The sequence below is a fragment of the Vicia villosa genome, unplaced genomic scaffold (genome assembly GCF_029867415.1).
Source record: "Vicia villosa cultivar HV-30 ecotype Madison, WI unplaced genomic scaffold, Vvil1.0 ctg.001626F_1_1, whole genome shotgun sequence".
Lineage (NCBI taxonomy): Eukaryota > Viridiplantae > Streptophyta > Magnoliopsida > Fabales > Fabaceae > Vicia > Vicia villosa.
Window position 1 is genome coordinate 292,058 of NW_026705677.1, and position 15,420 is coordinate 307,477.

At 47.2% G+C, this 15,420-nt stretch overlaps 1 protein-coding gene across 1 annotated transcript; it reads left to right on the forward strand.

Annotated features, from left to right (window-relative positions):
• Window positions 1–12,426: 12,426 nt before the first annotated feature.
• LOC131636074 (pentatricopeptide repeat-containing protein At5g38730-like) lies at window positions 12,427–14,653 on the forward strand. Its single transcript, XM_058906721.1, has one exon. It carries the CDS (start codon window positions 12,652–12,654, stop codon window positions 14,413–14,415), a length of 1,764 nt encoding a protein of 587 aa, XP_058762704.1. The 5' UTR covers window positions 12,427–12,651; the 3' UTR covers window positions 14,416–14,653.
• Window positions 14,654–15,420: the final 767 nt, after the last annotated feature.

The following is a 15,420-nucleotide window of genomic DNA, read 5'->3' on the forward strand; positions in this document are numbered from 1 at the left end:
TGTATGAGACTCATATGTGTAACTCTTATCTATATCTGTTACATGACTTGAGAGTGAGCCAACTTTCCGCCTTAAAGACGAGTTGACCTCATAACATAATGTCTTCACCCAAATGGCGAGGATGTATCGATTATGCTAGATGTTACTTTTCCCCCTTCGTGCTTTCTACGTTATTATTATTAAGTGAGCCGAATATGGATGTGGGTCATCATGTTTATAGTGATACAATATCAAAAAGGGCTTAAATTAATTTACGATTGTTCAAATATAAAAATAGTATAACATAATATGAATTAAAAGTCATTCAAAAAATATAAGCAACAAGTTAAACATACATTGAAGATCTCAAAAAAAAAATTGTTATGTTGAAAATATTAAATTAAATCAAAAGTGTTAAAGAAAAATAATAATAATTGATCAATAAAAAAATATGATGATAGAAAAAATAAAATGAACAGAAATAAAAAATATTAATATAGTACCTGTTCTGGACTGGGCCAAGGTCAGGCCCAATATAGTTTTCGGCCCAGTAAACCTCAGAGGCCCACGTTCCTCCATGACCCTCCTACGCACCTAGGATGCCCACCTTAGACGTGCTCGGCTGCCCCATATCCCCGGAACATATGGCACCAGGCATGCTCGGCACTAACCTGCCCGCGAACTTCTCCGTTGCTGAGGACCTTGCTCCGCGCAGGGCTCCTTCATATCCAATCCTCCGAACAACACGGATTCCACGTGGCTCCTAAAAGACCGCGTCTCCCTTGAACTTCGGAGCGGTTAACCAGGACAGAGGGCATGCACGCACCTCCGATATTTCCGCTCAGGAAACCTGGCAGTCTCCTAGTTGGGCTTGGGAATCCAACCCAATAGCGAGATCATGGCCCAGCGCTGGGGGCTATAAATACCCTCTTTAACTAGAGGGTCAGGTATTCACTTCCTTCTAACCTTTAGCTAGTACTTGCACTCCTTTGCTCGTCTTCTTACTTTGGCATCGGAGTACCTTGCAGGTACACCCCCTCCTCCTTCCTAGAAGATCCAGTCCGAGCAGCCTACGACGATTCTCCTGATCAGGTACGATCAGTGGCGCCGTCTGTGGGAAACTTGCTTCCCCGTCTTTAACAAAACAAAGATCAAAGCTAATCCTTTTCCAATCGTTATGGCTGACAACAACAACAACATCCCAAGTGCTGATCCCTTCCTCCTGCAACACCTGATCGACGAGTCCACCCGTGACGGGGCGAATCGTCGTCGACAGGGGGGAAATCGGCATACCTCCATCGGGCAAAGAAGGCACGGGCATGAAACCTCACCACCTAGGAGGCAGCAGATCCATAGCATCCAGCAGCTGCAGGGCCTCCAACAGGTTCAGAACGTGGACCAAGTCCCTCCCGAAGGACACGTTCAAAACGGGGAGGACGGGCAGTACCGAACTCACAATGGGCCAGAACATGCCCAGAATGTGAATGAGGCCGACACCAGAGATGGGCAGCCTGCTTCCTCATTCACCCACACCTCCGAAAGGCGGAGAGCCCGTCATGGAGAAGAAGAGGAACCGCTCAACATCCCCGAGGACGCTGACCCCATCACCGTCCGTCTGCTCAAAGAAATACAATTGACAAACAGCCTCCTCCGAATTCAAGACGACCGAATTCACGAGCTGGAAAGACAGCGACGACGTCGCTCCCCTCAGAGGAAACACTACAGGTCACGCTCATATTCCTCCTCGCGCTCACCGCCAAGGAGGTACCGCCGGCGTTCCCCATCTTCTTCAAGGTCTCCACCAAGAAGATATCGCCGTCGGAGGACACGTTCCCGCTCTCCGCCAAGAAAGAGCAGGAAGAACCAGAGACCAGAAGCTACTGAAGTGAGAAGCCCCTCCCCCGAACAGGATCATCGGGGCCCTTCCAAAGCTGCGCCGAAGCCTGGCGAACGTCCCCCTCGGGACAATCGTACCAGTCCGGACGACAACCAAGGAAAACCCCGGCGAAACAGGCACTACACTTCACCGGGACCAAGCGACGAGGAGGACTTCCGCAGCCCTTTGTCCGGCAGTATCCGGAGAGCCCACCTCCCTCGGGGGATGGAAAAGCCGCCAGTATTGGACCAATACGACGGGACCACTGACCCCGACGACCATATTCGGAGCATCGAAGCGGTCATGGACTATCACGTTGTCAGGGGCTCGATCAAGTGCCGCATTTTTCCGACCACCCTCAGGAAGGGGGCGATGAATTGGTACAGGAACCTCCCTCCGAACTCCATCCATTCCTGGACCGAGCTCAAAGAACTCTTCTTGAGCCACTTCACAGCCTCCCGACGAAAACCGAAATTAGAAGCCAATCTCGAGGCCGTGATACAAGGACCCAACGAACCTCTTCGGGATTACCTTGAAAGATTCAACAAGGAGGCCGTCCAAGTGCAGACGGCCGACTACATGAAGAGATACCTCTTGGAGCGAGGATTACTCACCGGTAGTGACTTCAAGAAGGCCATTAAGATTGAGAAGGTGCACTCGATGAATGCCCTCCTCCGCAAAGCAAAGGCATTCATCGACTTTGAAGAAGGCGAGGCAGCCGCGATCAAAGCCTCGAGGGGCAGTGATGTTGCTCGCAGCTCAAACCTCGAGGATCCAGGATCACGCCGAGGACAGGACAAAAGGAGGGACGACAGGTCCCGAGATGCCAAAGAGCGCCGAGGACCGGCAGGACGGTTCAACGACTACACTCCTTTGAACGCCTCGCGGGAGAAAATCCTGGCCGACTGCCAGAACACCGAGTTCAAGAACTCCAGCATCAGGCCCCCGAAGTCAAATCCTACAAGACCGGGGACAGACAAGTCCAAATACTGCAAATACCACAAGAGTCACGGGCATCTGACCGACGAATGCATACATCTCAAAGATGCCATAGAGACCCTGATCAAAGAGGGACTCCTATCAAAATACACGAAGAAGAGAGAACCCTCCCGAAGAGATGTCCCTCGGAACTCTGACGAGGGGAACTCACCAGACAGCAGACCACTTCAAGTCGCGCTGTCCGTAACCCGACCGGAGGACTTCATCCCTTCAGTCGGCGTGACGACTGCTTTCAGTACCTGGGAGCATTTCCCAACAGCAATGGTCATCTCCAACGGCGGTGACCTCGGCTCCCTCACTATCAGCTCGGTAAAGAGAAAATTCGATGAGCTGATCAGCGCCAACTCTGATGTCGCCCCAACTCTGCGGAAGTTTAAAGGGAAATCGGACCCGATCACTTTCTACTTGGAAGAGATGCCGGGCGGCGCCCCGAACGCCACAATTCCTTTACTGGTCCGAGCCAGAATGGCGAATTTCGACGTCCGACGAGTCCTGGTCGACGAAGGCAGCTCGGTCGACATCATGTATTCTCACCTGTTCCGGACACTCCAGCTGGACGACTCGCACCTCACTCCATATGTGGGTTCCGACCTCCAAGGCTTCAACGGTGCTACCACCAAGCCGTGGGGATACGTCGAACTGATCGTCACTTTCGGAGAAGAGGAGGCATCCAGGCAGGTCAAGACAAGATTCTTGGTAATCGACTGCAAGACTCTCTACAACTGTATCATCGAACGTCCTACTCTGGCCGAGCTCACTGCCGTCCCCTCCACCGTCCACCTCAAAATGAAATTTTACACAAAGCGAGGACGAGTGGTCACCATCAATGCAGACATCGAAGCGGCCAGAAGGATTTTCGACGCCTCCGTGAAGGGGTTGCAGCTGATTGCCCCTCCATCAGATCCAAACAAAAAGCCGAGGGTCGAAGATAGTCACCCTCAGGAAGATCAACATCCACCGAACGTCAGCTCCATCGACTTAGACGCTCGGTTTACTGACGAAGAGCTGAAGAATGCCGAAGAAAGAAGGCCGAATGCAACTCACCCCGTCAGGCCCATCCCAGACGGAGACTTCGACCTCATCCCACTGGGCGACAACCCCGACAAAGCGGTAAAGATCGGCAAGGACATCCCAGATCTTCCGAGGAAGCAGCTCGTGGCATGTCTTCAAGCCAACGCCGACTTGTTCGCCTGGAGTGCAGCAGAAATGCCCGGACTCGACCCTGAGGTCGCCTGCCACCACCTCTCCATCGACCCAGCCGTAAAGGCAGTAGTTGAACGTAGGCGTCAGCAGTCTCCCGAGAAAGCGGAGGCTGCCGAGAAAGCTGTAAAAGACCTCCTAGAGGCAAATTTTATTTCCGAGGCCAAGTATTCAACTTGGCTCTCAAACGTTGTACTTGTCAAAAAATCTAATGGAAAATGGAGAATGTGCGTTGATTATACCGATGTTAACCGGGCATGCCCCAAAGATGCTTATCCTTTACCTAATATTGATAGACTGGTCGACAACTCGGCCGGCTATAAATTGTTATCATTTATGGATGCTTATTCAGGTTACAACCAAATTCCCATGGCGAGATGCGACAAGCAATGCACGGCCTTCATGACCGAGTCAGGCAACTATTACTATAACGTAATGCCGTTCGGACTCAAGAATGCCGGAGCTACGTACCAGCGGATGATGAACAAAGTTTTCCGGGGAGAGATCGGCGACACCCTCGAGGTTTATATGGACGACATGATCGTCAAATCTCAGGAAGACGCCGACCACACAACGCACCTTGAACGAGTGTTCAAGCAAGCCCGAGCCTGCAAGATGCGTTTCAACCCTGAGAAATGCACCTTCGGCGTACGGGCAGGCAAGTTCCTCGGTTTCTATCTGACCGAGCGAGGAATAGAAGCCAATCCCGATAAATGCCGAGCATTCTCAGAACTCCCTACCCCCGTCAATAAAAAATCTATCCAAGTACTAAACGGAATGCTCACGGCACTATCCCGCTTCGTCGCGAGATCCGCCCAGCATGCCCTCCCATTCTTTAAATTACTTCGGAAAGAAGCAACCTTTGAATGGTCCGAGGAATGCGAGCAAGCGCTGTCCCACCTCAAACAAGTTCTCTCCAGGCCGCCCGTCCTCTCCCGACCAGATAGCGACGAGATCCTATATATCTACCTGGCCGTCTCAAACGAGGCAGCCAGCGCGGCCTTGATCCGAGAAGCTGAAGACGGGCAGAAACCGGTATACTTCACGAGCAAAGCCCTACAAGGACCCGAGGTGCGGTATCAACAAATAGAGAAGGTCGCACTGGCTCTAATAACAGCTGCTAGGAGGCTGAGATATTACTTCCTCGCCCATACCATCGTCGTCCGGACAGACCAACCCATCAAACAACTACTCAGCCGACCAGACATGGCTGGGAGAATGCTAAGATGGTCCCTCGAGCTGTCCGAATTCGACATACAATACGAGGGCAGGAAGGCACTAAAAGCCCAAGCGCTCGCTGATTTCGTGGCCGAGATGACCTCTATTTCCAGTTGCCCGACCCCCACCGAAAACAAATGGACCATCTACGTGGACGGCGCTTCGAGCACATCAGGAAGCGGAGCCGGCATTATCCTAGAGAATGACGAGGGGCTCATCATCGAAGTATCCTTGGTCTTATCTTTTACCACGTCGAATAACCAGGCCGAGTACGAAGCTCTCCTAGCAGGCTTACGTCTTTCCGAGGATGTAGGAGCTCGAGAGGTCATGATTTACACCGACTCCCAGCTCGTTGCTTCCCAAGTCAGCGGCGATTACCAAGCAAAAAACGACACACTGGCCGAGTATCTCACCCTCGTCAGAGAAAAAATGAAAAAATTCTCAAAGGCAGACGTCGAGCACATTCCCCGGGAGCATAACTCACGCGCCGACATATTATCCAAACTTGCGAGTACGAGGAAGAAAGGCGGAAACAAGTCGGTAATTCAAGAAATCCTACCAAGACCGAGCATCAGCAAAAATGCGCAAGCTTTGCAAGTGTTCGCTATCGGGGACGACCATTGCTGGATGACCCCGGTATATAACTTCCTCACCAAGGACGAACTACCCGCCGATGCGAAGGAAGCTTCAACTATCAAGAGACGAGCTTGCTCATACACGGTCATCGAGAACAGACTATACCGACGAGGCTTCTCCATCCCTCTCCTTAAATGTGTCGACACATCGCAAGCATCTGAGATACTCCAAGAGCTCCACGAGGGGATCAATGGCCAGCATCTCGGCGGCCGATCACTAGCGAGGAAAGCCCTCAGGGCCGGCTACTATTGGCCAACCATGCAACAGACGCCAAAGAACATGTCCGTAAATGCGACAAATGCCAGCGTCACGCCGACATGCACTTGGCTCCCCCCAACGAGCTAAAATCTCTGTCATCACCTTGGCCTTTCTCCACCTGGGGAATGGACCTCCTCGGACCATTCCCGATCGGCTCATACCAAAATAAATATCTCGTAGTCGCCGTCGACTACTTCACGAAATGGATAGAAGCCGAGGCGCTCGCCAAGATCACGTCTCAAAACGTGCTCCGTTTCTACAAGCGAAACATACTGGCCCGGTTCGGGGTACCTCAGGCCATAGTCACCGACAATGGCACCCAGTTCACCGACAAAAAGTTCCAAGAGTTTGTGGCCAAGCTCGGCACGAAGCAGCACTTCACCTCAGTCGAGCATCCTCAGACAAACGGACAAGCCGAGGCAGCCAACCGAGTCATCCTCCGAGGACTAAAGAGAAGACTCGGCAAAGCCAAAAAAGCTTGGGTCGAAGAACTACATAGTGTGCTTTGGGCATATAGGACAACCCCCCACTCGAGCACAGGCGAAACTCCCTTTAGGCTAACCTACGGCACCGAAGCCGTGATCCCCGTGGAAATCCGAGAACCTTCTCGGCGCACCGAATCACCCCTCGAAGAGGAGCTCAACGACGAAGCTATGAGGGAAGATCTCGACATGGTCGAGGAAATCCGCACAGGATCTTCCCTCCGAGAAGCAAAATTAAAACAACAGATAGCTCTCCGCTACAACACCAAAGTTATCAAGCGCGAATTCGAAGTCGGCGCCCTGGTGCTCCGCAGAAATATGAAGGATTCGCGCGAGGGTAAACTAGCCCCAAACTGGGAAGGCCCGTACCGAGTCTACGATAAAACCGAGAACGGCGCCTACTACCTCGAGGATCTCCTCGGAGTAAAACTTGCTCGGCCTTGGAACGCTGAAAAACTCAGACGTTATTACAGTTAGACCCAACCTAACGCCCCCGGACGCCCGTATCCAACACGGGCGCTAGCCGGGCAGGGACCCGCGTCATCGGTACGAACGCGAGAACTCCACGACAGCAACGGTCGAATTTCCCCACAAAACGGGAGGACCGACCACACGGAAGACTCTACACCTAGACCCTCCGTAGAAGTACCTGCACGGCAGAACCCCAGCTCGCGATGGGATCGTTCACGCCGCGAGAACTTGGCCCCAATCGCGGTCTCGTACTCGCTACCAGCGCACATCTGCTCTGCGCACCCGGACCGTACTCAACACGCCCGGGCAATCAATCTAGGCCGAGCATAGTCCATAAAAACCGATAATATCACAAGTATAGAGGTAACTCTCCGGCGTATCCAAGCATAAGTCATCAGTTACCTAAAACAATCGAAAAATATTCTAAGTATGGAGGAAATACCTCGTCTTACGAGCACAACAGAAAAGTTATCAAGACACGAGCATACAACGATAACACTGAAGGTGCAGAAAAACAGATATAAGCAAGCAAGATTATAAAACATTAAAATTGCCGACTAAATTGGTCGACGATGTCCAAAGGTTACAATCAAAATACCGGGCGCGCAGGCTCCCAAAGTAATCCGGGCATTACCCAACAAAATATAAAACGCCGCGCAGGCCGAAGAAGACAGGCACGCAGGCCCAAGGACACACTATCTACTCTTCACTCCCAGGAGACTCGGGCACTAACACGCCGTCCACAATCTTCGAAGAAAGCCCAATATTATCCTCCTTCAGGCCAGGGTTCAGAAGTTTCAGCTGACGAACTGCACGGTCGAAGCCGACTTCGGCCATGTCAGCGAGGCTTATTTTCAGGCTATCTATCCTCTCCACGAACTCCGCCCCAGACTGCAGAGCAGCCACGTCCGGCGACTCGTCAGCCGAGGGAGCCCACTCAAGCTGAAGGTCGGCAAGCTTTTTCTTCTCCGCCGCAATCTCCCCGTCCTTCTGCTTCAGAATCGCATCGATCTTTTTCTTCAACTCCTTGCGATCAGTCTCCAGGGTCTTCACCCTGTCCTCGGCAGCCTTCTTTGCCGCCTCCGCCTCCTTCAGGGCCTCGGTCGAGCCCGAGCCGCCGTTAGCTAACATTTGGGCCATCCCCAAAACCCTCATCACGGCAGCACTGTCGCACGCCAGCTGTTTCTGAAGAGACGGAGGGTCCATCTCACCGATCCGACGAGCTTCATCCGGAGAGGTAACCAGGGGGAACTTCTCAAAATAACCTCCATCCTTGTAGCAAGGAGGCAATACAAAGCCACGCTCGGGACCTAGGCTCGACGGCTCATGGCGTCCCCCCTCGGTAGGACGAGATCTCTTGGAAGCCCTCTCGTCCTCCTTCATCCGAGGAGAACCTGCCGAGGCCGAGTTCTCTGCAGCACCGGTTCCCCGATTCTTCTTCTTCTGATTCCTCTTTGCGTCCAGAGCCATCTTCAGGACCGTGTCCTCCTTCTCCGGCATGGCATCTGCAAAAAAAATAATAATAAAACAAGTTAGCAAAAACACCGGACAGAAGAGGAAAAGCAGGGGAAGGGACACGACCTAACAACGCCCGAGTCTCCTCGGGAGTCCGGCAAGACAACAAAGCCTTAGTGTTAATAGGCCGCTGCTCCACAACCGGCACACCATTCTCGTCCAACACGGGATTCCCATTCTTCGTCACCCACTAGGACATAGTAAAGCTGTCTACGTATTTGCAGAGGACCTAATACGACTCTGTGTCCTGCTCGTCCAGATCCACATCTTCCCAAACGTAATATTTCAGGGGAGACGAGAAGTGACCTTTCCACCAGAAAAACGGGAATCTCGTGCAGAATTCCCTTGCTACCTGTCCGTCCTCGCCCCTCACTATCTCCCTGTCGGCATCACGAAGACCACGGAATCCGACACCTCATAGTAAGCCGTCGGGCTGAGCGGACGGACGACAAAGTACCGGTCCTTGAAGCCTTTTACAGAGTCAGTGTACATCCCGAAGAGTTTCCGCTCGGCATTTCTGAACGAGACCCAGCTATATCGCCCGTCTGCCGCCTGCCTTTGGACACGAAAACACCGGCCAAACAATGCGGTCGTGGCGCCAATACCCAGATAGTTACAGACAATCTCGAATGCTCGCATAAAAGCAAAAGCATTCGGATGCAATTGGGACGGCGCCAAACCTAGAAACGCCATCATCGATTTCTGAAAGTCGGAGAAGGGCAATCGGAAGCCGAGCTCCTTGAACACATACTCGTACATCGCAAAGCCATCCCCGTTGAACCGAGAGCATATACGCTCGTCCTAAGACAGGCACATCACTTTGTAATTCGGCGCTTCACCCTCTCCCAAAACCTCAATTTCTTTGAAGGCCCCGTCTAGAGACTCAGTGTATCGGGAAGTGACCGTTAAGGCTTCGTCGGCTATCCAGTCGAGCGCAACCGTGCATTCGTAACTGAACAAGGGCATCGGGGAGACCCCTCCCTCGGTGTCAGAACCCGGAGAATTAGAATGGTCATTGTCGACCAGAGAGGGCGCGTTTTGATCCTCGATGATCTCGACATCGGAGCTAGTGGCCGTCGAGTCGTCCGACTCGCTACTCCATGAATCAGATTCCGAGCTGGACTCCGAGCTGGCGCTCGAATCAGACCCACCTGCACGCAGAAGGGAGAAAGTGAATTCGACAGTTCATCAAATCCACCCTTCCACCGCAATGCAAGCGAAAGGGTAGAGCAGGAGCTGCGGAGCCCCCGGCTAAACCCTCATCGAGGAAAGACGCCCGTCAGCCGGGGACTCACGAAATGACGTGACACGACTCCGAGGAACGCCTGTCTGATGCCGAGCAGGTAAACAGAGAGAGGAAAACTTCCAAATGAGAGAATTCGCCCCCTTTTATAGGGAAAGGGCTCGGAAGGCGAAGCGTCACCTCTCTTGGCAAGCGCCGCCTCCTAGCCCCTAGGCCATCATTACTTATGCCACGTCAGCGCGTGTCGCCCACGCGCGACGTTTCGCCCCTCCACTGGCTGTTCCTCCAAGCACACCTGGTTGACGAGGAGCCATCTCACCGAGCATCTCCGAGGTCATGGGTCCGAGCATAAAGCAAAGTCACAGCTTCTTGACCAGAATACTCCGACTTGGGGGGCTCCTGTTCTGGACTGGGCCAAGGTCAGGCCCAATATAGTTTTCGACCCAGTAAACCTCAGAGGCCCACGTTCCTCCATGACCCTCCTACGCACCTAGGATGCCCACCTTAGACGTGCTCGGTTGCCCCATATCCCCGGAACATATGGCACCAGGCATGCTCGGCACTAACCTGCCCGCGAACTTCTCCGTTGCCGAGGACCTTGCTCCGCGCAGGGCTCCTTCATATCCAATCCTCCGAACAACACGGATTCCACGTGGCTCCTAAAAGACTGCGTCTCCCTTGAACTTCGGAGCGGTTAACCAGGACAAAGGGCATGCACGCACCTCCGATATTTCCGCTCAGGAAACCTGGCAGTCTCCTAGTTGGGCTTGGGAATCCAACCCAATAGCGAGATCATGGCCCAGCGCTGGGGGCTATAAATACCCTCTTTAACTAGAGGGTCAGGTATTCACTTCCTTCTAACCTTTAGCTAGTACTTGCACTCCTTTGCTCGTCTTCTTGCTTTGGCATCGGAGTACCTTGCAGGTACACCCCCCTCCTCCTTCCTAGAAGATCCAGTCCGAGCAGCCTACGACGATTCTCCTGATCAGGTACGATCAGTACCAAACATGATAATAGGAAGAAGAATGAAGGGAAAGAAAAGAAAAATAATATAACAAGTTTATTAGTATCATTTTTGATCTCCTACGTTAGTTTTGGAGTTCATTTTGGTTCCTCGATTTAAAAAAGTTCATATCGATTCCTTAAATCTTTAAAATATATCATGTTAGTCCTTTTAATCTAATAAGTAATAAATTTAGCGACAAATTTCTGAATTTTTTCATCACTAATTAGACAAAAAAGATTAACATAGTATATTTTGAAGTCTTAAGAGACCAATATGGATATTTTTTTAAGTTAATAGACCAAAATAATCTTTAGGTTAAAATAACATATCTAAAATGAATCTTTTTTAATAACTTCTTTTATAGTTTTTCTAGGTATTCCTCTATTTATAGGTGTTTGACCACCTAACATTTTGTCTACCATAATATCGCAGGTCTTACTGTAGTTCAGTAAAAAAAAATTATTTCAACTTTAGCGGTACCTTTATGTCACATAAAATTCCTGAAACACTCATCTATTTCAGCCATCCAACTTGAATTCGATGATTTATTTCATTTTATTTTCCATCGTTTTGTATTATGGATCCAATAATGATAAACAAATCTCTCATTTATATCTCCCATCAACTCTTCAAGTAATACTTATCATCTACAAAAAGCTTGCATCTCGAAGCTATTTATATTTTTAATTAAAAAGTTTTTCAAAATTTATTCCACTCAAAAAGTCTCTGGTAAGATAAAAAAAAAAAAAGAGATTTTAAATTTTCTGCTCACATTAAAAAAAACTTTGTTCGATAATTATTATTTAACTTTTAATTTGTAATTTTTTTTACTAGTTTATAGCTTTTTCTCAAAACTTTTGAGCTTGTAATTTTTATTAATTTTTCTTCGATTCATATCCTTATTAACAATAATTATTCTTACTTTTCAATATGTAACATGTATAATTTTAAATAGAATTTAATTGGTATGCACCGACAATAGAAAGCAGTTTTATACTGTTAGTGAATCGTGACCGTTAAATACTTATTAAAATTTAATTTTCATTTTAATTATTTATAAAATAATATTTGTGAATGATTGTGATACACTGACTGTATAAACAATTTTACACTGACAGTGCATGGTAATTAATCTCTTTTAAATACTTTTCATTAGTAAGAAATCTCAATTAATTATCAACAAAATTAATTATCATAGAAAAAATCATAATCATGATCTAAATTGAATACCATAAAACCAAACACTTTGGCTCGTGGTAAAGAAGCTCATGCTAAGGAAGCAATCTGAGAAATATTGAGTTCGATTTCTAGGTAGGAACAATGTTTGGCCAGTGCCCATACCTCTCGGCACAAGACACAGAAAATATCGAATTCGATTCTTAAGTGGAACAATGTTTGGTCAGTACCCATACCTCTCGGCACAAATTTTGAATTACTATGGTCTTTTTCTCCTAAAAACAAGAGTGCAAAAGAAAAAAAACATTGAATACCATAAAATTTATTTAATTTTTATTTAATCATGATTATCTCGAAGATACTCCTCTTTAACGGTTTAACCCCCTTCATAGGGTTACGCTGTCTGATAGTGAACCGAAGAAGCATGTAAACCGGGTTTTGTTCATGACAACCCGCTCAACCACTCAACTCAACGGCTCGTGTTTCGTTGAACCGGAAGAAACCCATTCAGAGAAACGTTCATGGAGTTCGATTCCATAACCGATGAAGAAACTCAGAATCACTTCATCGCTTTCAAATCACAGTGAAAAACATGGTTTTCGCTGAAACCCATAAGCACTTTATAGACAGTATCAGTGCAATTATCGTAAAGGGTCATTGGAACAATCTCTCAAAACCCAAAATCGCTTCAACTCTCACTTCCACCACCATTCACCAATGTATCTTGCACCTCACACAACACCATTACGAACCTTTTTTCATCTTCTCATTTTTCAAATGGGCTCATTCCATCCCACACTACACTCACTCCTTACAATCTTCATGGTCCATGCTTCACATACTCACCAAACACAGACATTTCAAAACTGCACACCAGGTGCTTGATAAAATTGCCCAAAAGGAATTACTTTCAAATCCTTCAGTTTTGAATTCTCTGGTGAATATTCACGATGACCCTGAAGTTAATTCACATGTTTTGAGTTGGGTTGTGATACATTATGCGAAATCGAAGATGACCCATGATGCGGTTCAGGTTTTCGAGCATATGAGTTTGTGTAATTTAAAGCTGCATTTGCCTGCTTGTACTGTGCTTTTGAACTCTTTGTTGAAAGATGGTGTTACTAGCATGGTGTGGAAGGTTTATAAGAGAATGGTTCGAGATGGGGTTGTTCCGAATATCTATATTTATAATTGTTTGATTCACGCTTGTTTGAAATCGAGAGATGTGGAGAGGGCGGAGTTTTTATTGAATGAGATGGAAGGAAAGTGTGTGGTTCCTGATATTTTCACATACAATACTTTGATAGCTTTGTATTGCAAAAAGGGGATGCATTATGAGGCCTTATCGGTCCAGGATAAAATGGAAAGAGAGGGGATAAATCTTGATATTGTTAGTTACAATTCTCTTATTTATGGATTTTGCAAAGAAGGTAGGATGAGGGAAGCTATGAGGATGTTCGGCGAAATCAAAGGTGCCACTCCCAATCTTGTTACATATACTACATTGATTGATGGTTATTGTAAAACAAATGAACTGGAGCAAGCTTTGAGATTGCGCGAGATGATGGAGGCTAAGGGATTGTACCCTGGTGTTGTTACTTATAATTCGATTTTGCGCAAGCTGTGTTCTGATGGCAGGATAAGGGATGCAAACAAACTCTTGAATGAGATGAGTGAGAAAAAAATTCAAGCTGACAATATCACGTGTAACACACTGATTAATGCGTATTGCAAGATAGGAGATTTGAGTTCTGCTTTGAAGTTTAAAAATAAGATGGTAGAAGCTGGACTGAAGCCTGATCCCTTTACATATAAAGCGCTGATTTGCGGGTTCTGCAAATTGAGCGAGCTTGAACGTGCGAAGGAACTATTGTTTGGCATGCTTGATGCTGGATTTTCTCCAAATTATAGCACTTACTCATGGATTGTAGATGGCTATTGCAAGAAAGACAATACCGATGCAGTTCTAGCACTGCCGGATGAGTTTCTGAGTAAAGGTATTTGTCTCAATGTTTCTGTTTACAGGGCATTGATAAGAAGGTTAAGCAAGATAGAAAGGATTGAATGTGCTGAAAAGTTGTTAGTTCATATGGAAGGAAAAGGTATTTCAGGCGATAGTGTTATCTACACTAGTGTTGCTTTTGCTTACTGGAAATCAGGGAACACAAATGCTGCTTCAAACATGTTAGAAGAAATGGCTAGGAGGAGGTTGATGATCAATGCCAAAATCTATAGATGCTTTAGTGCTCCTGATGCTAGTGAAAACAAAGTTTCACAGATGTTTTGGGATCATATGGTGGAAAGGGGTCTGATGTCAAGAAATACAATGTATAAAATAAACCAAGTGCTGATATGATATGATGATAATCTTGCTTATTCAATTTCATGTAATTGTATGCAATGTATTGCGTCTGGTTATGGTTATCAGAGGGTCTTTCATATCTCATCAAGAGTTTGAAAAGTCAGATATTTATTTTTTAAATTAGTGAAGAAAAAATTATTATTAACTAGGCCAAATCCATCCTGGAGTCCTTTTTCTTACCTTTTTCGGTTAATAAGATAAAATGTTTACAACATCCTTTTAATACTATCAACAGTTGGGCTAGTCGAAATCTTCAGGAAAACTATTTGGGGACTTAACCAAATGCCAATTAAATTGTCTTAGTTAGAGTCGGAGAGGTTGGCACACCCGGTGGGACACGTTGTGCTAAGTTTGCATATACAATTTCTCAACACCGAGTTTGCATGAAATTGAGAAGTGGTAGGAAAATGGTAGACCCTAGAAACACTAATCCAAATGGGGAACAACCCTAAGGAGGAAACGCAATTGCTTCACATTCATCTGACATTGGCGTATCCACGTCAAGCACTGTGGCGGTAGCTTCAAATGTCCAAAGTGGGCCAATAATTTCACAGAGTCAGCGTGTAACTCCAATACCGACTATGGCAAGTGCTTTTGGGCCATATATATATATATATATATATATATATACATATATATATATATATATATATATATATATATATATATATATATATATATATATATATATATATATATATATATATCCAGTTTCACAATGCCCATGTATGGTGGGGAATGAATATATGGAATGCCAACATCAATGATGACAAGTTTATATAGTAATGTTTCGACATTTGCTAAAAATACAACATCAACGTTCACACCTTATCATGGATCAGGACCTATGGGAAACCAATCTGGTCGTACCATAGGGATGAGATTTTTCGTCCCAAGCGATCCCGACTTTCACCACAGGTACTATCGCCATTATGAAGCAGCAGATGGATGAAAGTAATCACGAAATGGTAAACATGCTTACTCAACAAATGAGTACAA

Excerpts from the sequence above, each read along its gene's own strand:
- LOC131636074 (XM_058906721.1), top strand. The coding sequence starts at position 12,652 with ATGGTTTTCGCTGAAACCCATAAGCACTTTATAGACAGTATCAGTGCA.